The sequence below is a fragment of the Pseudorca crassidens genome, chromosome 6 (genome assembly GCF_039906515.1).
Source record: "Pseudorca crassidens isolate mPseCra1 chromosome 6, mPseCra1.hap1, whole genome shotgun sequence".
NCBI classification, from domain to species: domain Eukaryota; kingdom Metazoa; phylum Chordata; class Mammalia; order Artiodactyla; family Delphinidae; genus Pseudorca; species Pseudorca crassidens.
This window is the reverse complement of record NC_090301.1, coordinates 1,141,312-1,163,936: the sequence shown is the minus strand read 5'-3', so window position 1 is coordinate 1,163,936 and position 22,625 is coordinate 1,141,312. Positions and strand designations below refer to the sequence as shown.

Genomic DNA, 22,625 nt, shown 5'->3' with positions numbered 1-22,625 from the left:
CTGGGCGAGGTCCCCCAGCCTTGGGCGCCAAAACCAGGTGAACCGGGGCCCCACAGGCAGAACCAAGCCTGGAAGAGAGAGGGGCAGAGCCGGAACCCTACACAGCCCCTAGGAGGTTGTGCCAGCCAGCGCCTGCTTCCCAGAAGAGCTTCAATGCCAGGTGTCCTGCCCTCTGATGCTTTTCCAACCCCCCAAACGCACACACCCCTACAGTGCCTCCAGACGGTTTTTATTATCTGTAAGCAAAAGATGCACTTAAGTCTCCACTGAGTCACACAACCCTGCAAGCAGGGCAGAATCCTCCACCAGCGCACCTGCAGCACATTGTTGGGAAGCCTTCAGAAGCCAGCTTCCCCCTGGGGGAGGCGCACTAAGCCCCCAGGCCACAGCATACCCCCAGGTTCGCCAGATGCACGGCTGCTCCACCCTCGCGGGGACGCCAGGTGGCGCCAACAGCTCCTGCCACGGGCCCCTCAGAGTCCCCACTGAGGTCCTGACACCGCCTGCTGCAGGGGCGCAAAAGTGCACTTTCACTTTTAGGAAGATCCATTTTTTTCTGTTTGAGCTTAAATACAAGGCAATTTCATCAATACAAATATACAACTCACGACAGTAATTCGCAATTTTAAATATTTGCCTAGAATAAGAACTTATCTTCTGAAGTCACAGTTTCCCGAGCTGCAGCCTGTGGACACCCAGGCGAACCTCGGACGTGAGCTCAGAAGTCTCTCTGGGTGTTTCTCAAATAGGAAGGACATTTGCCTAGCATCCTTCCCATCGGTGGATCTATGAGCTCACAGCACGTGCCTCTCCGAAGGAGAGGGACAGGCCGTGGCTGGCTGAACTGGGGCCGGAGAGGGGAGAGCACCAGGAACGACTTGCCTCGCCCGTGGGCCGAGAGAATGCTCCGCATCCCAGCTTCATGTCCTGCTGAACTCTCCTCGGTAGACGCAGCCGTCCTGCCACTCCTGCACACCCTGGGCGAGCTCGATGCGGGCCTCCTTCAGGTCCTGCTCCCTAAGGGGACCCTCGGGCTCCTCCTCTTCCCCCTCTGGGGCCTCCGGGATGAATCTAGGAAGATGAAGAGCAGGGGGAGGGGAGACCAACGCTGGCTGAAGGTCTTAGGGCCACTGGGTACCGAGATCCACACACCATCTTATCTCAACCAGCAACCCCCGAAGCTGATTGCATAGCTATCCCACCGGGGCATCCGGTGCCCCGCGGAGACGCTCACACCGGCTTGCTGAGCCTGGGCCGGCGGTCTCCACCTCGGACACCCATCTCGTGGTCAAGCAGAGGACGGCAGGTCAGCCTCCCCGGGGGAGATAGCACTAAAAGCTCCCAACGCCCCCCAGGAAGAGCACAGAGGCCCCATGTGAGACCTGAGGACACTGAGGCACAAGGGAGTAAATTAACTTGTCCACGGTCACGTGCTAGCACACGGTAGGGCCAATACTTGATCAAGCCCTGCCTGACTCCAAAGCCGGTCGTTTCCGTTCAGTTAGTGTTTGTGGAAGGCACAGAGCAGGAGCTCATGGCTTGGTTGGGGAAAAAGACGAGGGAGGTGCCGAGGGTCACTGGGAGAGAAGGGTTAGCTGTCTGGACCGAGGGGTCACTGGGGAAACCTTTATGGGAGAAGAGTCCTAAGTGGGGTTTCAGAGGATGAGTAGGAGCTCTCTCAACAGAAGAGAGCGCATTTCAGGGAACTGGACTAGTACGTGCAAAAACACAAGGGTGGGAAAGAGCATGAGGCCTTTCTGCCACCGAAGCAGTTGTGGCTGCCTGGAGAGAGAGCGAGGAGGGGCTCTCTGGAGGCACAGGGATTGGGGTTCTCGACACAGACTGCCCCTTGGAACAGGGGAAAGGGATAAGAACACCTGACGACCAGGCCCTCCCCCACGAGCTGGAGTGGTGGGAAGGCGGCAGCTGTGCCAGGATCCCAGGGTTCCAGGGGCACTTCCTCCACCCTGCGATCTGTCTCCCAATTCACCTCTTTCTTCTCCCTTGCTCCCCTCTCAGCCCCCCAGTACCACCTTGGTTCCTAGGTCCCCTCTCTACCTCTTATCCTTTCCCCTCAGGTCCCGTCTTTGCTTTGCTCCAACTGCAGCTTGCGAAGCTAAGCAGAGACAAACCGTGCTGTCTTTAAAATTTGTTTGTGAAGAGAAAGAAAAGCAGTCAACTAAAACTGCCTGTTAAACCATCCCACCCGCTGAGTTGAGCAGTGCCCACCCCGCCCCCCCCAAAAAGGTAAGTTGAAGTCCTAACCCCTGGGAATGACCTTATACAGAAAGTGTCTTTACAGATGCGATCAAGTGAAGGGGTCAGACTGGCTTCGGGTGCGCCCCAAACCAAACAACTAGTGTCCTTACAAGGAGAGGGAGACTTGGAGACACACACACAGAGGGCAGGATACACTTCCATTGTTTGCAGCCTATGGGTTTGTTGTAATGCTTTGTTACGGTGACTCTAGGAAACTCACACATCACCCAGAATAAAAGACTGACTCAGCAGCAGCTAAAACTATTTGTTTCAGCAAATCTGACAACTTTCTGAGGCTGGCAAAACAATTCTAAATACTAACATGTGGCCCAAAAAAGGTGTTCTGGAAAATTCTATAAACTGGAAAAAAATGCAATATGAAATGCTGAAATTCTGCTTATGTTCTTAAGAATATATGCACTGGTATTTTTAAAAACCAGGCATACAAAGATTAAAAAGCCCTATTTCCACAAATTGATACAAGTCCTACAACGATGCTGAACAATATATTCCAAGAGAATGTTTTCATAAAAAATATATTAATATTCATCGACAATATTCAAGACTATTAGTTTTTAAAGTTTTTGGTGAATAAACTTGGCAAAAATCAGCAAATTAGTAGTTCAGCAAACGGACCTTTAGGATGACTGGCTTTCAGCAAGTTAGCTGTTCAAATGACCGCTGATGGTGTTAGCAAATCTGAACCTGCGATTATAGTTATGAAATTTAGTGAAATATGGCTGCTGACTTGTGCATGGAGAAGAAGAGTGGCATTTCTATTAAAATTCAGTTGAAGTCAACAAAAACCACTTAAAAATTGTAATCAGGGCTTCCCTGGTGGCGCAACGGTTGAGAGTCCGCCTGCCGATGCAGGGGACGCAGGTTCGTGCTCCGGTCTGGGAGGATCCCGCGTGCTGCGGAGCGGCTGGGCCCGTGAGCCATGGCTGCTGGGCCTGCGCGTCCGGAGCCTGTGCTCCGCAATGGGAGAGGCCGCAACAGTGAGAGGCCCGCGTACCGCAAAAAAAAAACCCCAAAAACTGCGATCAAATTAGATACATGTGAGACACTGTAAAAGATTTGTGAGTAAAAGAATATTTTAAAAAATTCCAAAAGGACTCTACTGGCTGATTGCTTCTCAAGTGCTTTTAAGTTCACATGAAGGAAAGCAAGGGAAACTAGAAGTCATGGCCCGGCAGCGAGGGCCACTGAGTATCGCCTCAGCTGACCCACAGGAAAAAGTGAGCAGATGTATATGTGTGATCATGACTCATCAGAGGAAAGTAAGTGGATATAAATGACAGGCAGTAGGTCAAAATACAATGTTTAAGGAAGTGGGTAAAAACCTTGCTTACTTTTTAGATCAACTAAATGATGGTTAGGTTTTTATCTTTTATCAGAATCACACGGAGGGCATGGTAACACAGAGCTTCCTGTGTCTCACTCCCAGGGTTTCCGCTTCAGCAGGTCCTGAGTAGGTGGACTCCTGAGAACGTGCATTGCTACCAAGTTCCCACCACGCTTTGAAAACCACTGGGCCATGGTGTGGTGGGCAGGTGGTGTCGACTGAAAAAAGAAAAAGCACAACCTGAGAATTACGAGTTAAGTTTCTTGGGGGGCCAAATGAGGACAATACCCGAGGAGGCAGCATGTCAGATAGCTCGGAGAAACTGCTCTGAACAGGTAGCGGGAGGTCAGTACAGACGTGACTCTGGTGAAGGGGGAGGACATGCAGTCAAGCACATATTTTTTGCAGGTTTCTGCTCGTCACGAGGAGCAGACGTCACCATGAGGGATTTTAGTGCCTTTCTACATAAGAGGAGAATCAAGAAGTGGGCTCATAAAATCTTCTCCTGAAAATATCTAACCATCTGAAGAACTGTTCTGCCAGTTTTTCCTAGAGTACGGAGCGCCACATTCCTGATCTCTGCCCTGAATTCCTGTCAGGAGGTGTTGAAGATCAGCAGCTGCATTGGCTCATAATTTAATCCTTGTAGAGGCAGATGGTCAGTGCCAATTTGTAGGTGACAAGGGAACAGAGAGAAAGGATGATGGACAGGACAAAGCAGGAGGAGCCTTGAACGCCAGGTTAAAAACAGAAGCAGCAAGACATTTTTAAACAGGAGGGCGGTGCAGTCAGATGTGTGCTCTGAGAGGTTTCAAGACTTTTTGCCTGGGACCCATTGTAATACCCCATTTCATATCATGAGCCAGTACAAACTAACTCAAAAAATGAGGAAAAACTCACTCTGCTACATGCACGCACTCTAATATTTTCATGTAGTCTGTTCTTTTCTATACCATTTTACTAAAAATAAAATATAGGTCATAACCCACAAAACTGATTTCACAACCCACTAACGGATCACAACTTGCTGAGTCAGGACCGACATTCAGAAAAGCACTGCTTTCAAAAGCGGATTCCGGCTCCAGTGAGGAAGGCTGGGAGGCCCCCCTCAGGAGGCTGGTGCCAAGCCCAGAAGAGGGTGGCCCAAAGTAAACACAGCATCAAGGTGGACAGAATGGATCTGAGATACGCAGGATGACTCGTTACCGATTCATTAACTCAATGGGGTGAAGGAGTGTGAGGTTATCAGTTAAGAGGCCTTGGAACAGAAAATCCACCTCAAATATCCAACAGCAAAGGGTGATTGGATGGCTCAGGAAACCAAACAGTCCAGAAGCTGGAGGCTCTTCAGGTTTGGTTTGATCCAGTGGCCCAGCAATATCTTCGAGGACCGTTTCTTCAGCTGTGCTTTCAACCAAGGCTGGCTTCCCTTTGAGCTCATAAGGAGAGGACAGAGGTTTCCAAGCCCCTCTCTCCTCTCTGGTTCACATGGCAGCCCAAGCCCTTTCCCGGAGCAGTCATGGGGGTATAGGCGTCACTGACTGGACGTAATCAGAAGCCCAATTCTGGAGCTGGGGGACAGGGAATCTCCACCTACTTGGATGGCTCCCGTGAACTCTGGGAAAAATGGGAATCCCATCCCAGGAAAGTCAGAATCCTTCCTTAGGCCACAGAAGAAGGAAATGGATGCCGAGAAGGCCTCTACGTAGGTGATGTCTGGACCTGTGAAGACCAGTGAAGACCTGGTTACACACCAACATTTGAATCTTTAGCTCAAGGGAGAACCCCAGGTAGCAAAAAAGATCTGACAGTTACCAATGCCCGGTGGCTTTGGCTAGAATGGAGAGAATCCAGGTCACCCAGAGAGACTGTATAGGTTCATTTTGTCAGGTTTATTGAGTACTCTGTGTGTGTGGGGGGCATGGGTGTACTGGAGAATAATTTCTGATAGAACGGATTGCAAATCTTAAGTAAATGATGCAGATGAAGCAGAAAAAATGTTTTCATATTATTAGAATAGAATTGAAATGGCAATAACTAGATGCATGCAGGACTGGAAGACAGTTAACTTTTCACTGAAACCAGCCCCTGAAAGACACTGGACCTCAGAAAAATCTAGTGAAGAGGGCTTCTTACATGGCAACTGTGTAATTAAATGGTATTAATTCTTTAAAGTTACAGTAGTAATGCAAAAAAAATAATAGAGAAAAATAAAAACAAAAATATTGGTCTGTGAAAAAATGATGAAAAGCTAACAATAAATAGCTTTATTTTATATGAACCATGTTTTACAATGAAAGGGAAAATAAAATGCAGAAATTACACAGAGTGATTTATTAGCAAACAAATAACAAAAAGGAATGTACATAAAGCTATACTAAAGGGCACCTCACCTGGCGATGCGGTTATAAGAGAATCAGTTACTAAGGGGCCTACCTACAAAACGACGTGGCGGATACTGGTCAGTGCCCAGATGAGAATCTGTGACAGGGTCGCCTGCTCCTCTGCACACCAGCCACAGCTTGAGAAGCGCACCTCCCCGAGCCCCGCCCAGCTGGAAACCTCCACGTTCGCAGGGACAGGCACCAGCTACTCTCAGATCTCCCGGCTTGCAACCTGCGGGGCTCTGGTATCCAGCGAGGGGAGGCCCATTCCTCCCAGCAACCCGAACCCGCCCACCTCACTGCGGCCAATCAGACTCTTCCGATGGCCACCAGGCCAGCCAACGGCCGCAACCCCCAGCCTCAGCCAATCAGAGGAGGCCGCTCCCGTTTAGACCTGATCAATGAGGAGGCGGCCAGGGCTTTGCGGGCGTGCCCGCTCGTGCACAACCACTACAGGGCCCACCCCGGGGGCCTCTAGGACCCGGGGCCGCCCGGCTGGCCTCCCGACGGCCCAAAATAGACACCCGTGCTGGGGGCCCGAGAGCCGGTCATGGACGCGGAGCAAGCCGGACGCCGCGGGGCCACCAAGGCCGCCCCGCCGCCGTTCGTGCGCGTCGCCCCCTCGCTCTTCCTCGGGAGCGCGAAGGCCGCGGCCGCCCCGGAGCTGCTGGAGCGCGCGGGCGTCACCCTATGCGTCAACGTTTCGCGCCAGCAGCCCGGCCCCCGCGCGCCCGGCGTGACCGAGCTGCGCGTGCCCGTATTCGACGACCCGGCTGAGGACCTGCTGGCGCACCTGGAGCCTACCTGTGCCGCCATGGAGGCCGCGGTACGCGCCGGTGGTGCCTGCCTCGTCTACTGCAAGAACGGCCGCAGCCGCTCGGCCGCCGTCTGCACCGCCTACCTCATGCGTCATCGCGGCCTCACGCGGGAGCGGGCCTTCCAGGTAGGGCGGGACTTTCTCGTGGCGGGGCTTCCGGCGGGAAGAGGCGGGGCCTTCTGGGAGGGGCGAGGCTCTAGGCAGGGGCGGGGGCCCGCCCGTGGGGGCGGGGCTTCGAGGAGGGCCCGCTCGTTGGGGCGGGGCCTCCGGGCGTTGGGAATGCCAGCGGAGCTTGCAGCCGACGCTGCGCGGTGTCTAGCCAAAGCCTCTCGTTTGCAGACTGTGAAGAGCGCCCGCCCGGTGGCCGAGCCCAACCCGGGCTTCTGGTCCCAGCTCCAGAAGTACGAGGAGGCCCTGCAGTCGTGGTCCCGCCTGCCCGGGGAGCCCTCGGGCCCGACTGAGCCCTAATGGGTCAGCCCTTGAGGACGGCCCAACCCCAAAGCGGGGCGCTTGGAGTTTCCTGCAGCCTCGGGGTGGGAAGAGGTAGTTCGTGCACTGACTGGGGGGTGGTCTGTCCTCTCCTGCCTCACGTCCCACGGATTTTTTATTTTCTGCAACTTCCTGAAGGTCTCTGTCCCGCCTTGACGGTAGGGCTGGGGTGTGTCCGCCGAGGAGAGAACTGAGAACCGTACCGCCCCTCGTCAGCAGGTTTATTAGACAGAGCTTGGTCAGGAACATCAAAACCACTTGAGGAATTCTAGCCAGAAACACATTTACTACAGAGAGATGGAGGCCAGGGAGCCAAGGTCAGGAGATGGGGAAGTACAGGAGTCATGGAGACCCGCCACCCTGTTCCTGGCTGCCTGCCACTCTGATGTGGGGGGCTTCTGGGGGGCTGCTGGCAGAACCTCATGCCTGCCACCTGCTCAAGCCACAGTGGCTTTCCCAAACCTCACACTGGCCCCATCACAAAACGCAACATGCGATTCAGGTGGTGCGGGCCCAGTTTCCAGACTTGTAGCTGCTGTGACACGTAGTGAGGGCTCGAGGCTGTGTGACAGACCACCCAATGTGGGCACCCTTGGGGGTCTCAGTGTCCGTACCCACCTCCTACCTTACTGGCCTCCCAGTTTCAGCAACAGCAATGAGTCCCAGCCTAACATCCTGCAGCCAAGGTCATGTCAACAATGCAATGACCACCCATGTCTCTGAGCCTGTTGGTTCCTCTTCTGGTTCAGAGGCACCCCGCCTGGACACACTACAGCCTAAAGACTATACTAGAAGACTAATCACCAACACTCCTTAAATAAGATAGTGGGGAAAGAGTAAAGGAAAAATTGGGTAACACATATGAGTTACAGATAACATAATCCCTGGTTAATATACAAATATATACATAACAAGGTTATGAATAAAATACTGTAGTTGACGTTTATCATTTTCCTTGACCCTCAGCCAATGCCTCAGGTCCTGGTCTTTCCTAGTCGGGTGTCTGATGAGCCCTGAGTGGTCCTGCCTGCACTGGCGCTCTGGCCTCTGTGACCTCTGCAATACAACCAAGGAGTAGTGGGTGGCATCAGGAGAATGCCCTGAGTTCCAGCATACTCCTCCTGGCCCCCCTGAGCAGCAGCAAAGCCCTGCTGCCCCTTGAAAGTCAGGATCAGGGAATTCCCTGGCGGTCCAGTGGTTAGGAGTCGGTGCCTTCACTCCTGGGACCCACGTTCAATCCCTGGTTAGGGAACTAAGATCCTGCAAGCTGCATGGTGCGATCAGTCACCTCACCCAGCAGAGCAACTCCCGATTTGAGGCTTGTGGAGCCCAGATGGTGAAGTGGTGTCTCAGCCTCCTGTCCAGCTGTGTCCCCACATGGAAGCATCCTACCTGCAGATGAAGGCCTCTGACCCAGCAGAGCCCAAAGCTGTGGGGATGGGAAGCTCACACTCTGCGAGTGACGCACTGGGGCGGTTGGGAAAGGGTCTTCCTCCTCCCAACCCTCTTGCACATCTGGGCTTCCAGCTGTGACGGTCCCTGGCTCAGAGCACACACCACACCCTGCAGGTCAGCACCCAGCCCGGTGCGATGTCACCAGTCAGCAGCCCCCACGTCCAAGAGCCACAGCCCTCGTCATAACCCAAATGCAGCTCTCCGTGGCTCACCCGACTTTCACACAGCTTTGGAAGCTTGCCAGCTGCCACTTACTTGCCACAAGCCCCTCATAGCTCGTGTCACTTTTCATCAACCCCATAAACAAGCTCCTGCTGTTGCCTCCACGTGGCAGGTGAGGCTCCGGTGGCTCCGTCTGTAACCTCAGGTGAGCTGAGCGGTTTGCCCAGCTAGGAGGTCAGGAGCCAGGACCTGAGCCCACGTTTCTACCCCGTGTGCTCATGACATCCTTGCTGGTACACCCCCTCACCTGCTGACCTGGTCCTGGGTGACAGGGCTGCCAGGATGTCAGAGCCCGGGCCAGGCTGAAGGACATCTGTGGGTCCCATCAGCCTTTTGTCCCACCAGCTCCATTCTGAGAACCATCCAGCTTCGGCTGCCACCAGAGGCCCAGGTATCCCTAGGACCTCTGACCCAGGGACAACACAGCCCCCAGCTGAACACCACAGGCTTCCTGGAAGCCCTCCTGCCTCCGTGTCCACCTGCTGGCAAGTGAGGCCAGGGACCCACTCCCCTCCCAGTGCCGGCGCACTTGAATAGGGGTACCTAGTCCACGTGCATCAGGGGAGAGCTGGGGTGCAGGCGGAGTGTCAGCTGCATCAGCCCACCCAAGCCAGCCAGCATTTGATCATCAAAAGGCTGGTGTATGAAAATTCCTATGGGAGAAGCCCCAGCCTCTAGCAGTCCCGGCTTTCAGGTTCCTCTCCCCTAAGTGGTTTGGGGTGGGGTGACAGGAGGACTACGCTCCAGCCACCCTGGACCTTTGTCAGCAGGCAGTGCCCCCGTCCCCCAGCACTGAAGGCGCTGTCCTCTGCAGGACAGGGACAGGGTGGAGAGTGGAGACGACCCCTGTGGCCCGCACAGTGCCTTGGTGGGCTGCCTTTAATACCATAGAACAGGTCTGTTTGCTCCCGTAAGACTGGCTTGTGTTGGTTCCTTACAAAAATGTGGGGTGGGGCTTCCCTGGTGGCGCAGTGGTTGGGAGTCCGCCTGCCGATGCAGGAGACGTGGGTTCGTGCCCCGGTCCGGGAGGATCCCACATGCCGCAGAGCGGCTGGGCCCGTGAGCCATGGCCGCTGGGCCTGCTCATGCAGAGCCTGTGCTCCACAGCGGGAGAGGCCACAGCGGTGAGGGGCCCGCGTGCCAAAAAAAAAAAAAAAAATGTGGGGTGGAAGGCACCACCCCCGCTGGGGGTGGGTGGGCAGAAGTGGTAATAGCTCCTCTGGACCTGCAGGACTGCCCCATTCCACCGCTTCCGTGTGCAGAACTGGCCGCTGGGAGGTGCCCAGGAGAGAAGGGATGAGACCCAATCCCTGCTCACCCAAGTCCAGGGGACCAGGAGGGCGAGAAGCCCCCTGATGGTAACTTACCCTGAGTGTGCAGGTGGCTGGTAGGCCTGCCTGCGGGTCCCTAGGGCAGGCTAGTGTGGGCGCCCACGCACAGCCCTCCTGAAGGTCTTCTGGCTCCAGCCCCACCGGCCTGGTGGGCGGTGGTGGCCCCAAAAGGCTGGTCAAACTGGGAGTGCCATCTACAGCACTCTGCCCTTGGCACCTGGGCAGGCGCTGGGCCGCCCGAAGGCCTCGAGGACTGGCCAGACCCCAGCTCTCTTCCCTCTCGGGTCTCGGACGCAGGACTGAAACCCCTCCTCCAGGTGACTGGCGAGTTTGGGGTGGCGCCCCGACAAGGAGATTGTGTCCCCCCAGCTAAGAGGGCACATAGGAAAAACTGAAGAGATGCCTCAGTGCAGGTGCTCTGAGTCAGTGAACATGTGTCCTCCCACTCAGCCATCCTTCCCACCCAGCCCCCACCCGGGGAGGAGGGCAGGCAGGATCACATGGGTGACAGGTTGGGATACTGAACCCAGAAGGATCAAACGCTACTCGGGGACGCCATCGAGGTCAAGTGCATTGTGAGTCAGGCCCCAACTTTGCCACAGGGAGACCGATCGGGGAGAGAGGTGGGTGGGATTCCAGGCCAAAAAGCCCCTTCTCCCTAAGGGTCTGACTGCTTACGCGATGATGACCGCAACATCTTGGTGGCCCCTCTGGTTCCATGGCTTCGAGATCCCCCTGAGCTAGCTCTTTGAGCACCCTCGCTGGTCTGCAGGCATCCCCTCTGGGCCTAAGTCTCTGGACAGGCCTGGGAGAGGTGGAATGGGGACAGGCAGGCCAGGTCCTGTTACTGCCCAGCACTCACCTATACAATCTTCCTCCAGGGCCCCAACAGGCCTTAAGGCAGCACTGTCCAGCACAACTTTCTACAATGATGGGATATCTGCTCTGTCGAGGATGGCTACCACTAGCCAGACACTATCCTCCAAACACACACGGAGACATTGAAATATGGCTAGTGCAACTGAGACACTGAACTTCTAATTTAATTTAAATCTAAATAGCTACAATAATCTGACAGCACAGCCTTAAGATTCTTGAGCACCGCCATGTACCATATGGCACGTAACACAGACCACTGGTCTCACAGGGGAGTGGGTCGGGTGTATGGAAATCATTCCATCATTCCATCATTCCCTGGGACCAGAGGTTCCCGAATGGACGAATAACACTGAGTTCCAGACGCCACACTTCCCAGCTTCCCTGACCCAGGTGTCCCAGCAGTCGCTGCCCCAGGAACCTGGCCCGCAGCATCGCTGAGGGATCGGGCATCCTGACTCCCGGGGTCTCCCAGACGCGAGCCGGGTAGGAAGCGCAAAGGGGTGGGGAGACCGCAGGGCCACTCCTCCGCCCGGCGCGCCTCGGACCCCGAGCACACAGCGTCCCGCCCCTCACCCCCGGCTCCCGCTTTCCCCACCCCCCAGCACAGTGCCCCGGCCACCTGCACACGGCAGCCGCAGCCCCATGCACCGCACCCGGCTCTCGGCCTCATCCCTGGCACAGCGTCCCCGGCCCCAACACAGCGCCCCCGTCTCCCCCCGCCCCGCACAGCGCCCCGGGCTCGCGGTCCTAGCCCCGCTCTCGGCTACTCGGTCTCCCGGTTCACAGCGCCCCCGCTCACTGCGCCCCCGGCTCCCCGGTCTCCCCGCGCACAGCGCCCCCGGCGGCGGCCGAGCGGAGCCCGAGCGGGGCGGCGCACGGCGCGGGGCCGGGCCGGGCGGCTCCCGGCGCGACTTCCTGTTGTGCCCTCGCCCCGCCGCCGCCGCCGCCGCCGCCGCCGCTGCCGCCGCTGCCGCCACCGCCGCCCCTCACCCGCTCCCCGCGGCCCGGCGCGGCCGCCGCCCATGGATTTCACCTAGCGCGGCGGCCATGGCGGCGCAGTGCTGCTGCCGCAAAGCGCCCGGCGCCGAGGCCGCGCCCGCGCGTCCGCCGCCCGAGCCGCCGCCCGCCCTGGACGTGGCCTCGGCCTCCAGCGCGCAGCTCTTCCGCCTCCGCCACCTGCAGCTGGGCCTGGAGCTGCGGCCCGAGGCGCGCGAGCTGGCCGGCTGCCTGGTGCTCGAGCTGTGCGCGCGGCGCCCCGCGCCCCGCGCGCTCGTGCTCGACGCGCACCCGGCCCTGCGCCTGCATTCGGCCGCCTTCCGCCGCGCTCCCGCCGCCGCCGCCGGCGAGCCACCCTGCGCCTTCGCCTTCGCTGCACCCGGGCCGAGTCCCGCGCCGCCGCCCCCGCTGCCCGCCTTCCCCGAGGCACCCGGCGCGGAGCCCGCATGCTGCCCGCTGGCCTTCAGGGTGGACCCTTTCACGGACTACGGCTCCTCGCTCACCGTCACGCTGCCGCCTGAACTGCAGGCGCACCAGCCCTTCCAGGTCATCCTGCGCTACACCTCGACCGACGCCCCCGCCGTGAGTCCCCCCCCCCGCCGGGTGGGCGCTGGGGCGGTGGGCTGGTCGCCGGGTCGTTTCCAGGCGGTGTCTCCCCGCGCTGCCGCCAGGCTAGGGGAGCGTTAATGTGGGCTCTGCGCCTGAGGCACCTGCGGAGAGATGGGGCCGGCCTGGCACTTCCCCACCTGGCTCCGGAGTCCTGGCCAGGTGCCTGCAGTGCTTCCCAGCTGGTGCCCGGGGAGCCCTTAGGAACCTTGGACCGAGCGAGAGCCTGGGTGCTGGCCCTGGACCGTGGGGACAGGGGACAGCATGCCACCACGGGAAGCCTCTCCTTTCAGGTGTGCAGGGGCTGTCCCTGCCTGGGGACAGGGACAGCTTCTGGTGAGCACACGCCAAGCCATACATCTGAGGGAGCCTGGCACTGAGAAGCAGGCCAGGCAGTGTCAGATGTGGAAGGGCCTCCGTGTGACCTGGCCTTCAGAGGACTGTTCCCTGGAAGTGGCAAGAGGGACGGACCTGCCGGAGTGGGAGGCGGAGAGGTCCGGGTTGGCTCTAATACTTCAGGCCCCGTGGGGACTGGCGGGTGCGGCGGCAGGGTTGCCCTGTGTCCCCAACACAGACACACGTAGGCTCTGCAGGGCTTTGGACGTGGAGCATCTGCCGCCCCAGGGGCTCAGCAGGAAGGCTGCGTGGCCCAGGCTGGGTGCTGGTGCTGCAGCACCCCTCCACCATAGGAGGGCTTTCAGGATGGAGCAGGGCCTTCCGTTCTGGAAGCATGGGGGTTCCTGGGTCTCCACGTGGACAGCACACTTGTGACACTGCTCTTCCTCCAAACACACACACACAGCATACACGTAGCTCTGGGAGGCCCCGGAAGTTTCCATGTGTCAGCGCCCACGGCATGTAAATGGATACGGTGAAGCACAGGTGGCACAGAGGCACCAGGTCAGGAGCCATCAAGGTGACATCTGGACAGGAAGAGCCTAGAGCAGACACACACCTATGGGCTTCCTGCATGATTCCCAGGAGCCCTCAGCTGCCACCTCATCTCCTTTGTGAGCTTCCGTGGGTGTGCTGGCCTGGCCCCTGGCCTGCTGGGTTGGCACCTGCTGGGGTAGCCTGGATCTCAGACAGCGGCACGTATGCCTCCCACCACAGCCGCGAGAACAAAGGGGTATGATCCTCCCGGACCTTGATCTGTGAACTTGGAGCTCATGTGTCTGGTCCACCCAAGACTGGCAGAGTGGTGGGACTAGGGCCCATAACAGGCCACCCTTGCTGGCCTGACCGTATCCCTAGCAGCCTGACCACGGGGGCCTGTCCCCAGCATGAGCCAAGGGCTACCTGCAGAAGCGCTGCGGGGGGAGTCTCATTAAATGCAGATTCCTGGGTCCCAGCCCCAGGAAGCTCTGTGGCAGGGCCCAGGAGTCTGCATTTTTGAACAGGCTCCCCAGACAGGCCTTCTAAACATCTGGGGCAGCCCTAGGGGTCAGCAGAAAAGGAAGATACCACTGCACACTCCTCACCGTGAGAGGACAGAGACATAGCGGCCCGAAGGAAGTTTTGAAGACGTCCGTGAACGTTGACAGGGGTCTGGCTGGGTCTGCAGGAACTGGATAGGCAGCCCTGCCGAGCCCGGGCATCTGCTAAGATCTGGGGTCTGCAGGAGAGGCAGCCCCCTCCTGGGTCTGGGGTCTGGGGTTTGTGGGGTAGGGAGCCCCACTGGGTCTGGGGTCCTCCACCTCTGTGGTCTCAGCATGGACAACTCCCAGTGGCAAGCAACTGTGGATACCATCAGCTGTGGTTTGCTCAGACCTGTCACTTGCAGGGGGCTAGGGTCCTTCCATAATGGCCCTGGGAGAACCTGCGTGGCTCGGTCACTGAAGTGGGGACACGGAACAGTCCAGTTGGCTTCAATGATCGTGTCGTCCCGGCAGAGGGGGCGTGAGAACAGATTTGGGGCCCCACAGAATGACTGCGGTTGGGTTGGGGGAGCTCCCCCAGGCTCCGTGCTGACCTTCCTGGAGACCCTGGAATGTTTGGCCGGAGTTGAGAGGGGGTGTCTTGAAATGGCCCTAGGGAGGCTGGGGGCAGTGGTGGGCACGAGGGTGCGAGGGAGGGCTCCCTAGTGGGGGTGGGGCCTGGCCTTGGCATCTGGGGGGAGGTTGGCTGAGAGGGCGACAGTGTCTGGCAGGCGTGGAAGCAGGTAGGCGGCACGGCACCGAAGAGCACCCCCATCCTCGGCCCCCCGTGGCCTCCCCGGGCCACCGGCACTGTGCGGTGGAGGCATCTTCCAGGCAGGGGCCGTTTCCTTGCGCAGAAGCCCTGAAGGGCATCCTTCCCACTCCTGCCCTGAGCCCACGCCCACCCCCGACGGCTGCCCTTCCCGAGGACACCGTGTGTGGTGTCAGGTCCTGTGCGGAGGTCCCCGTCCATCCTGCAGATGAGCGAGGCACCCACCAGTGCCACCCCGCCCGGGAGGTGGGTGGCTGGGCGCTGGTGGCCGCTGCGGGGTCTGTCCACAGTGCTCCGGCCGTGGCCCCAGCGGCCCTCCCCCCGGGCTGCTCCTGTCCCACGCGTCCTCTCTGAGAGCCCAGCCTGAGCTCCCTGCCCACGGGCCCTGGCCGGGAGCCCTTCTCCCCGTGGGGGATCCCTCCCTGTGAGGCTGCCCCATTTCCAGGGGTGGCCCTGGGCTCAGGCGCACGTGGGGGTCACCAGGAAGCACTGCTCTCCCCACACGTCCACATTCCCGGCTCCCCTTCCCTGCTGAGACCGGGTTCGCGCCTGCCTGTGAGAATTGGACTCAGGTGCTCTGACCGTCTCAGTTTCCCTCTGGCAGCTGGTGTGAGGGGCACAGGCTGGGGGACTCCCTGAGTGCCTGGCCTCCCACCTGGAGAGAGGCCTGGCCCTGGTGGCGAAGCACAGGCCACACTCTGTGTCAGCCGCCCTGCCTGCCCAGGGTGGGCAAGCGATGGTGCCCAGGAGCTGCTGTTGGCCCTGGACGAGCCCAGTCGGGCCGTCCCCTCCTGGGCCCTTCCTCATGCCCTCCCTCTCCAGCCGCTGCCCCAGCAGCCCTGGGCCTGGAAGCCTGAGCAGGACAGGGGGGTTGGGGCCCACTTCCCAAGGCCTTGTCCTCTCCAGAAACTCTGCCTAGCTTTCAGGAATCAAGGCTGGGCTGGCAGGGAGGGGTGTTCTGGCGTCCCCACGTGCTGCTCTCTGTGGGGCAGGGCCCCCAGGCTCCCCCCATTCCCTGTGTGCCTCAGGTGCCCCCGCCTCACGGGTACAGTGAGGGCCGTCAGCCAGCAGCCCTGGTCTCCAGGAGGCCTCAGCCCACGTGATGGGGAGGGCGTCAAGGGCCAGAGCCCAGGGGCCGTCGGCTGATACCCTGCCCACCGCCCGCTGCAGATCTGGTGGCTGGACCCAGAGCTGACCTACGGCAGTGCCAAGCCCTTCGTCTTCACCCAGGGCCACTCCGTCTGCAACCGTTCCTTCTTCCCGTGCTTCGACACGCCCGCCGTCAAGTGCACCTACTCGGCCGTCGTCAAGGTCAGCGCCCACCAGCAGGCCCCGCTCCGCACTCTTACCTGCCCGAGCCTGGCCCCGGTTGCCACCGGGACCACTGCTCTAGGAGGAGCCCACCCTCCTCACTGTGCAGGAGGGGGCAGCCTGTTAGGGTCGGGGTCCTGGACCCAGGATGAGCCAATAGGACCCTGACGAGGGGAGGGCACAGACGGAGTCGCTGGGTCCCAGGGCTCCTGGCCTGAGCGTGGCAGCACCCCTACGCCCACCCGACTCCCGACTGGGGCAAGAGGTGTGCAGACCAGCAGCGTGGGGTTCCCCGAATAGTGTGGGGGGACCCCTGATGGGGCTGAGAGGGTCCCCGACAGTGACGTGGCTACCTGATCCAGGTGGCAGGGCTTCCCGTCGGGGACGTGGCGTTCCCTACCATGGATGTGGGGCTTCTGACCGGGCTATGGAGTTCCCAGTGGGGACACGGGGTGCCCTGACAGGGCGTGGGGCTCCCCATCGAGGACACGGGGTGCCCTGATGGGTGGGGCCTCCTCGAACACAGGCCCCGTCGGGGGTGCAGGTGCTGATGAGTGCCACACAGAGCACCTACGTGGAGGAGGAGGGCGTCTACCGCTTCCACATGGAGCACCCCGTGCCCGCCTACCTCGTGGCCCTCGTGGCCGGGGACCTCCAGCCGGCAGACATCGGGCCCAGGTAGGGCCGCCTCTTGCTTCCTGCAGCTGCTGCTGCCCGGAGTCCAGGCCTCGGGGAGATCCTACCGTGAGCTGGGTGTGCGGCCCGCGTCTGCAGCCACCCGCCAGAGGACCCCACGTGCCATGTTGCCACTCCCCGGGGCCGCCCCTGTCAGTGAGAGAGGAGCCCGCTCACTCCCGTGCACCCCCAGACCCGGAGGCTGGGCTTCCGGCCTCCCCAGCGCCCTGCGCAAGCTGGTCCTCCTGCCGGGCCGGGCCGCCGCTGGACGTAGCCTCACACCTGTGCGGGGTCCCTCGACTCAGAGACAGGAGGAGCCAGCGGCCCCTCGCGTGTGGCCCGGCCCCCACTGCGGGAAGGGCCTGCGTGGTGGCAGTGAGTGAGGCAGGGTGGCGGGCAGCAGCTGGGCGGTGGACCAGGCCAGACTAGGTGCAGGTGGTGTTCGAGCCCAGAAGCAGAGGAAAGGCCTAGTGGGGTGAGAGGGATGGGGACTGGCCGGCCCCCACCCACCCTCGCCCCTGTGACAGGAGCCGCGTGTGGGCTGAGCCATGCCTCCTGCCCACGGCCACCAGCAAGCTGTCCGGCGCGGTGGAGCAGTGGCTGAGCGCAGCCGAGCGCCTCTACGGGCCCTACCTGTGGGGCAGGTACGTCCTGGGGCCCCTGGGAGCCTGGCTGACTGTAGGAGGGCTCAGAGGGCAAGTCCCCACCCTACCGGGAAGCAACGGGAGCCCATGGTGGGGGGCCTTGTCTGACCTCCTGGGAAGGAAGTGACGCTCACTGCCCGGGCCCCGGCCCTCTCACGGTCACCCCCCACCCTGGGCAGGTATGACATCGTCTTCCTGCCCCCCTCCTTCCCCATCGTGGCCATGGAGAACCCCTGCCTCACCTTTATCATCTCCTCCATCCTGGAGAGTGACGAGTTCCTGATCATCGACGTCATCCACGAGGTGGCCCACAGCTGGTTCGGCAACGCCGTCACCAACGCCACATGGGAGGAGATGTGGCTGAGCGAGGGCCTGGCCACCTACGCGCAGCGCCGCATCACCACCGAGACCTACGGTACCACCCGGGCTGGGGCAGGGGCGGCGGGGTCACCGCCGGGGCCTTGTGCAGGCTGGGCTACCGGGGCCATCCGGGCACTGTGTGAGGGGCTGGGAGCCCAGCCTGGCCCCCGGGGTGCGGTCCCCCTGCCGTGCATGTGTCCAGCCGGGTGGCCAGGGGCCATCTCCACAAGGCTCAGGGCAGGGAGCCGCAAGGGCAGCAGCTTCGCACCTGCCCCGTCCAGGTGCTGCCTTCACCTGTCTGGAGACAGCCTTCCGCCTGGATGCCCTGCACAGACAGATGAAGCTCCTCGGCGAGGACAGCCCAGTTAGCAAGCTGCAGGTCAAGCTGGAGCCAGGTACCCACTCCCACCGGCCCTGCCCCGGGCCCTGGACACGTCATCCTGCAGGGCCTCCTTGCCCAGCCCAGGCTAACTCTGGCCGGGCGTCCCTGTCCCCACCGTGGCATCCCCGCAGAGGCCAGGTCAGGGGCCCCTCAGCCTGCCACTGCCTCTCAGGGGCTCTGAGCACCCGTCACCGTGGTGTGTGGACCGAGGTCTCCACCGAGGCCCCCTGGGTAAGGCGGGCCCCGTCTCCACACTCCTAGGACATCTAGATGTGAGGGACGGCGGCCCTCAGCGCTTCCCGTTCCACACAGCACCTGACCGCCATCCTGCCCCCGTCCCTCGGGACATGGGAGGGTCAGGGCACCGCCCAGAGCCACGGTGTTCCCCTTGCAGGGGTGAATCCGAGCCACCTGATGAACCTGTTCACTTACGAGAAGGGCTACTGCTTCGTGTACTACCTGTCCCAGCTCTGCGGGGACCCCCAGCGCTTTGACAGCTTTCTCCGAGTGAGCAGCCGCCTCCCCGAGACAGGCCCCGAACGCCCCCGCTTCTCTGCCCCGACTCCCAGGGCTGCCCTTCTCTCCTGGTGGTGAGGATGGAGTGGCGGGGGCCTGTGGGCGGAGCTGGGACGTGGCCTTCTCTCCGGGCAGTGCCTGGGGTGCTTCCTCCTCTCCGTCCCTCCCTCCCTCCCTCCCTCCCTCCGGTTTTGACCACTTGGCAGGGCCCATGTGGCAGCAGTGGGTGCCTCCGCGCCGCCCTGGGCCCTGCACACCGCTCTGTACAGACGCCTCGGGGCGGTGGCCCTTTCCGGCTGTGCAGGCCCCAGCTGTGGCGCGGGTGGTGGGATGGGGACGGTGTGCCCAGCCCCCAGGCCTGCCGAGCCCTGCCCCTTCCCCAGCAGGCCTACGTGGAGAAGTACAAGTTCACCAGCGTGGTAGCCCAGGACCTGCTGGACTCCTTCCTGACCTTCTTCCCGGAGCTGAAGGAGCAGAGTGTGGACTGCCGGGCAGGTGAGGCCCACCGCCTGCCGCGGGTCCGCAACCGGCGAGCCCCTCGGCCTGCCAGGGAGGCGGCGGGTGTGTGGGCTCCACCGCACAAGATGACGCCTCTGCCTGGAAGAAATTCCCTCGGGTTCATCCATCCTTCCTGCAGCCACGCTCGCTGGACAGTGTGGGCCTCGGGCTGGACACCGTAGGAGCAGAGAGGAGGGTGTGCTTCCCAGCATGGAGGCGGTACTTAGGCCAGGCAGACCTGATTAAGCAGTCCCAGAAAAAGGTCCCCGGAAACTGTGCAAAGGGCCTGGGGCAGGATCTGCGACACGGAGAGAGGTTTGCCTGAGAGCTAGCTGAAGGCAGCTGGCCTGCTTGTGAGGCTCGTGGGGCTGTGCCTGGTCCAAGGGCTTGGGGGCCAAAGAAGAGACTGGAAGGTCTGACATCTGGGAGAAGCCAGGGCTTGCTATAGGGCAGTGAGATGTGGCTGGGAGGTGTGGGCAGGGGGACCCTGTGTTTGGGAGGGTTTGGTAGGTGCTCCAAGGGCTTTTGAGAGCGGGCGATGGGCAGAACCTGCCCCCACGGCTGCCCAGCTCCAGGGTTTTAAAGCAGGAACATCCTTTGCCCAGGGTGGTGTCCCCTACCCCCTCGTGGGGCAGAGCCTATCCCGCCACCTTCCCTCCAAGGGTTTACAATGCCTCGTTGTCTCCTACCCAGGAGAGGCGTGGAGGGGCCGGGGGTCCCTCAGTCACCAGCTCGAGCCTCTGTGTGCCCCTTCGCCGAAGCCACCCCAGTGGTTTGGAGTGGCAGGGGCTAGAGGTGACCCCGGCCGTCCCCAGACGGCCCCCGCCCTCGGGGCTCCCAGGCCCGGAACAGTCACACCCAGGCACACCCTCGGGGTCTGGTGTCTCCCGGGCAGGCCTGCTCGGGACCCCAGGGTGGTGTCTTCCCTGCAGGGCTGGAGTTTGAGCGCTGGCTGAATGCCACAGGCCCCCCGCTGGCCGAGCCAGACCTGTCTCAGGGATCCAGCCTGACCCGGCCCGTGGAGGCCCTCTTCCAGCTGTGGACCGCGGAGCCCCTGGACCAGGCGGCCGCGTCCGCCAGCACCATCGACATCTCCAAGTGGAGGACCTTCCAGACAGCGCTCTTCCTGGACCGGCTCCTGGACGGGTCCCCGCTGCCCCAGGGTGAGTCCTGCAGCCGCTGGGGTGGTGGGGGAGGGGAGGGGCCGGCTGGCCTGACCTGCCCGTGGCCGGCAGAGGTGGTGATGAGCCTGTCCAAGTGCTACTCCTCCCTGCTGGACTCGATGAACGCCGAGATCCGCATCCGCTGGCTGCAGATCGTCGTCCGAAACGACTACTACCCTGACCTCCACAGGGTCCGGCGCTTCCTCGAGAGCCAGGTGTAGCCACCAGCGCGGGCCCGCCCCACCCCTCCCCCCACCCCTCCCCCACCCCTTCCCCACCCTTCCCCACCCCTCCCCTCCCCCCCCCCGTCCCCACCCACTCAGACTGGGCATCCCAGAGAATGGGGTGGGGAAGACGTGGCGTTGGGGCTGGCAGTGGGGGGAAGAGCACAGACCCCACCGGGCCTTGGGGTGGTGGTGCCCGAGGGCCAGGCCGGGAGCAGAGTCCGGGGTGGGGGTCTGGGCCCACTGGGCCCTGGGCGTGGACAGCCGGCACATCTGAGCTCCTCAGAGGCCCTAGGACCCCAGGCCTGCCGGGGCCCGGCCTCCCCACTCCCCAGACCTGTCCCCCGGCAGTGCCCCCCTAGCCCGAGCTCCCTGGAGACGGGGCCTCTACAGAGGCCTGCAGTGGTGGAGGCAAGGACAGTGGGGCCCCCGCTGCGGCAGTGTGAGTGCAGCCCTGGGGCCCGCGGGCGGCAGGGGCCGGGGAGCGGCCGGTGTGACAAGCGGCCACCCGCAGATGTCCCGCATGTACACCATCCCGCTGTACGAGGACCTCTGCACCGGCGCCCTCAAGTCCTTCGCCCTGGAGGTCTTCTACCAGACGCAGGGCCGGCTGCACCCCAACTTGCGCCGGACCATCCAGCAGATCCTGTCCCAGGGCCTGGGCCCCGGCACAGAGCCCAGCGTGGAGCAAGGCGGGGCCGGAGCGGACTCGGAGGCGGACACAGACGCACCAGCCCTGCTGCTCGGGGACGAGGCCCCCGGCAGCGCCATCTCTCTCAGGGATGTCAACGTGTCTGCCTAGCCCTGACTGCTCGACACCACGATTGTGCCTTCTGGGCCTCGGCCCACCGTGACCGTGCCCCAGCCTGGCCCACGCACCCCTCCTGCAGGCTCTCTGGGGGCACCCCCGGGGCCGGCCAAGGCCTGGGGACCTGGTCCCCGCAGCCCTCTTGCACTGCAGGCCTGGAGCGGCCAGCACACGCCACACCCTCCTGTCTCAACACTGACTGCCAGGCGCTGCCCCTGGGTCGATGGCGACCGCCACACCGTGCCTTACATCTGCCGGGGGCCCGGGCCATGCTGTCCCCCCAGCGTGCTTCCTGCCCGCGGCCCCCGCACCCCACCCCCGGGGATGGCAGCCTCGGTTGGCCTCCGGCAGAGGATGCAGACATGCTTCCGCGTGGGGGGCAAGGGACACCGAGTAAAGGGTGGATGTCCCTGGGGAGGGGCCCCCTGGAAAGCCTTAGCTCCTCAGGGAACACGGGATCCCAGGCCCCAGGGGGAGTGGGACAGGACAGTCTGTCTTGAGGCTGCCTGGGGCCAGTGCAGCAATAACACACAGGGAGGGGCAGGCGGCGCTGGTGCTCCTTCTAGGCCCACCCTGCCGGAAGAGGCCTGGGGAGCCCAGTGCCTAGAGCCGGGCCCCCCGGGGGACCACTGTGCAGGGTCGCCGTGACTGTCCCATTAAACCTCCACTCTGCAAACTACCTCCCGGCCTGTTCGTCCAGCTCCTTCACACCTGCCCAGCTGCCGGGGGGCGGGGTCCTGAGCTGGTCACCGCCAGACACGCAGGCCAGAGGCCGGAGGGGCGGGGTACTGCTGAGGCTCTTCTCTGCCCCCCAGCCCCTCCTGACCATCCTGGCTCTGCCCTCGGAAGCCCCCGATCCTGCCCGGCAGCCCTGGGGGTCTGAGCGCCAGCGGCACCTTCCACCCTCCCCAGCCCCTTCCCCCCACCCCGGACCCCCAAACACCAAAGCAAGGAGGCCACTTGACCACCGTTGCTGCGGGCCTTTCTCAGCAGTGGTCCCCCATCCCAAACTGGAGTAAAGGAAGAGGTGAGTGTGACTTCGGGGGATGGAGAAGGAAGGATGTCTGCAAG

At 61.6% G+C, this 22,625-nt stretch overlaps 3 protein-coding genes across 4 annotated transcripts; 2 read left to right on the top strand and 1 right to left on the bottom strand.

Moving 5' to 3' along the window:
- Positions 1-208: 208 nt before the first annotated feature.
- On the bottom strand, positions 209-12,205 carry LOC137225969 (uncharacterized). The gene is made up of 5 exons (XM_067739926.1): positions 11,981-12,205; positions 6,793-10,671; positions 4,882-5,326; positions 3,612-3,822; positions 209-1,071 (listed from the first exon to the last, which is right to left on the bottom strand). The coding sequence occupies exons 1-2, from the start codon at positions 12,203-12,205 to the stop codon at positions 9,646-9,648; spliced, it is 1,251 nt and encodes a 416-aa protein (XP_067596027.1). The 3' UTR covers positions 209-1,071; positions 3,612-3,822; positions 4,882-5,326; positions 6,793-9,645.
- Positions 6,400-8,245, top strand: DUSP28 (dual specificity phosphatase 28). Its single transcript, XM_067740013.1, has 2 exons — positions 6,400-6,931; positions 7,145-8,245. Exons 1-2 carry the CDS (start codon positions 6,539-6,541, stop codon positions 7,271-7,273), a joined length of 522 nt encoding a protein of 173 aa, XP_067596114.1. The 5' UTR covers positions 6,400-6,538; the 3' UTR covers positions 7,274-8,245.
- Positions 12,130-22,233, top strand: RNPEPL1 (arginyl aminopeptidase like 1). 2 transcript variants are annotated; one of them, XM_067740005.1, is made up of 11 exons: positions 12,130-12,759; positions 16,144-16,284; positions 16,811-16,962; positions 17,487-17,603; positions 17,783-18,018; positions 18,245-18,358; positions 18,740-18,852; positions 19,248-19,356; positions 20,292-20,522; positions 20,595-20,737; positions 21,261-22,233. In XM_067740005.1, the coding sequence occupies exons 1-11, from the start codon at positions 12,229-12,231 to the stop codon at positions 21,546-21,548; spliced, it is 2,175 nt and encodes a 724-aa protein (XP_067596106.1). In that variant the 5' UTR covers positions 12,130-12,228; the 3' UTR covers positions 21,549-22,233. The 2 variants fall into 2 exon arrangements, with proteins under 2 accessions (XP_067596106.1, XP_067596105.1); XM_067740004.1 differs by having other exon boundaries at positions 19,245-19,356.
- The last annotated feature ends 392 nt before the right edge of the window (positions 22,234-22,625 follow it).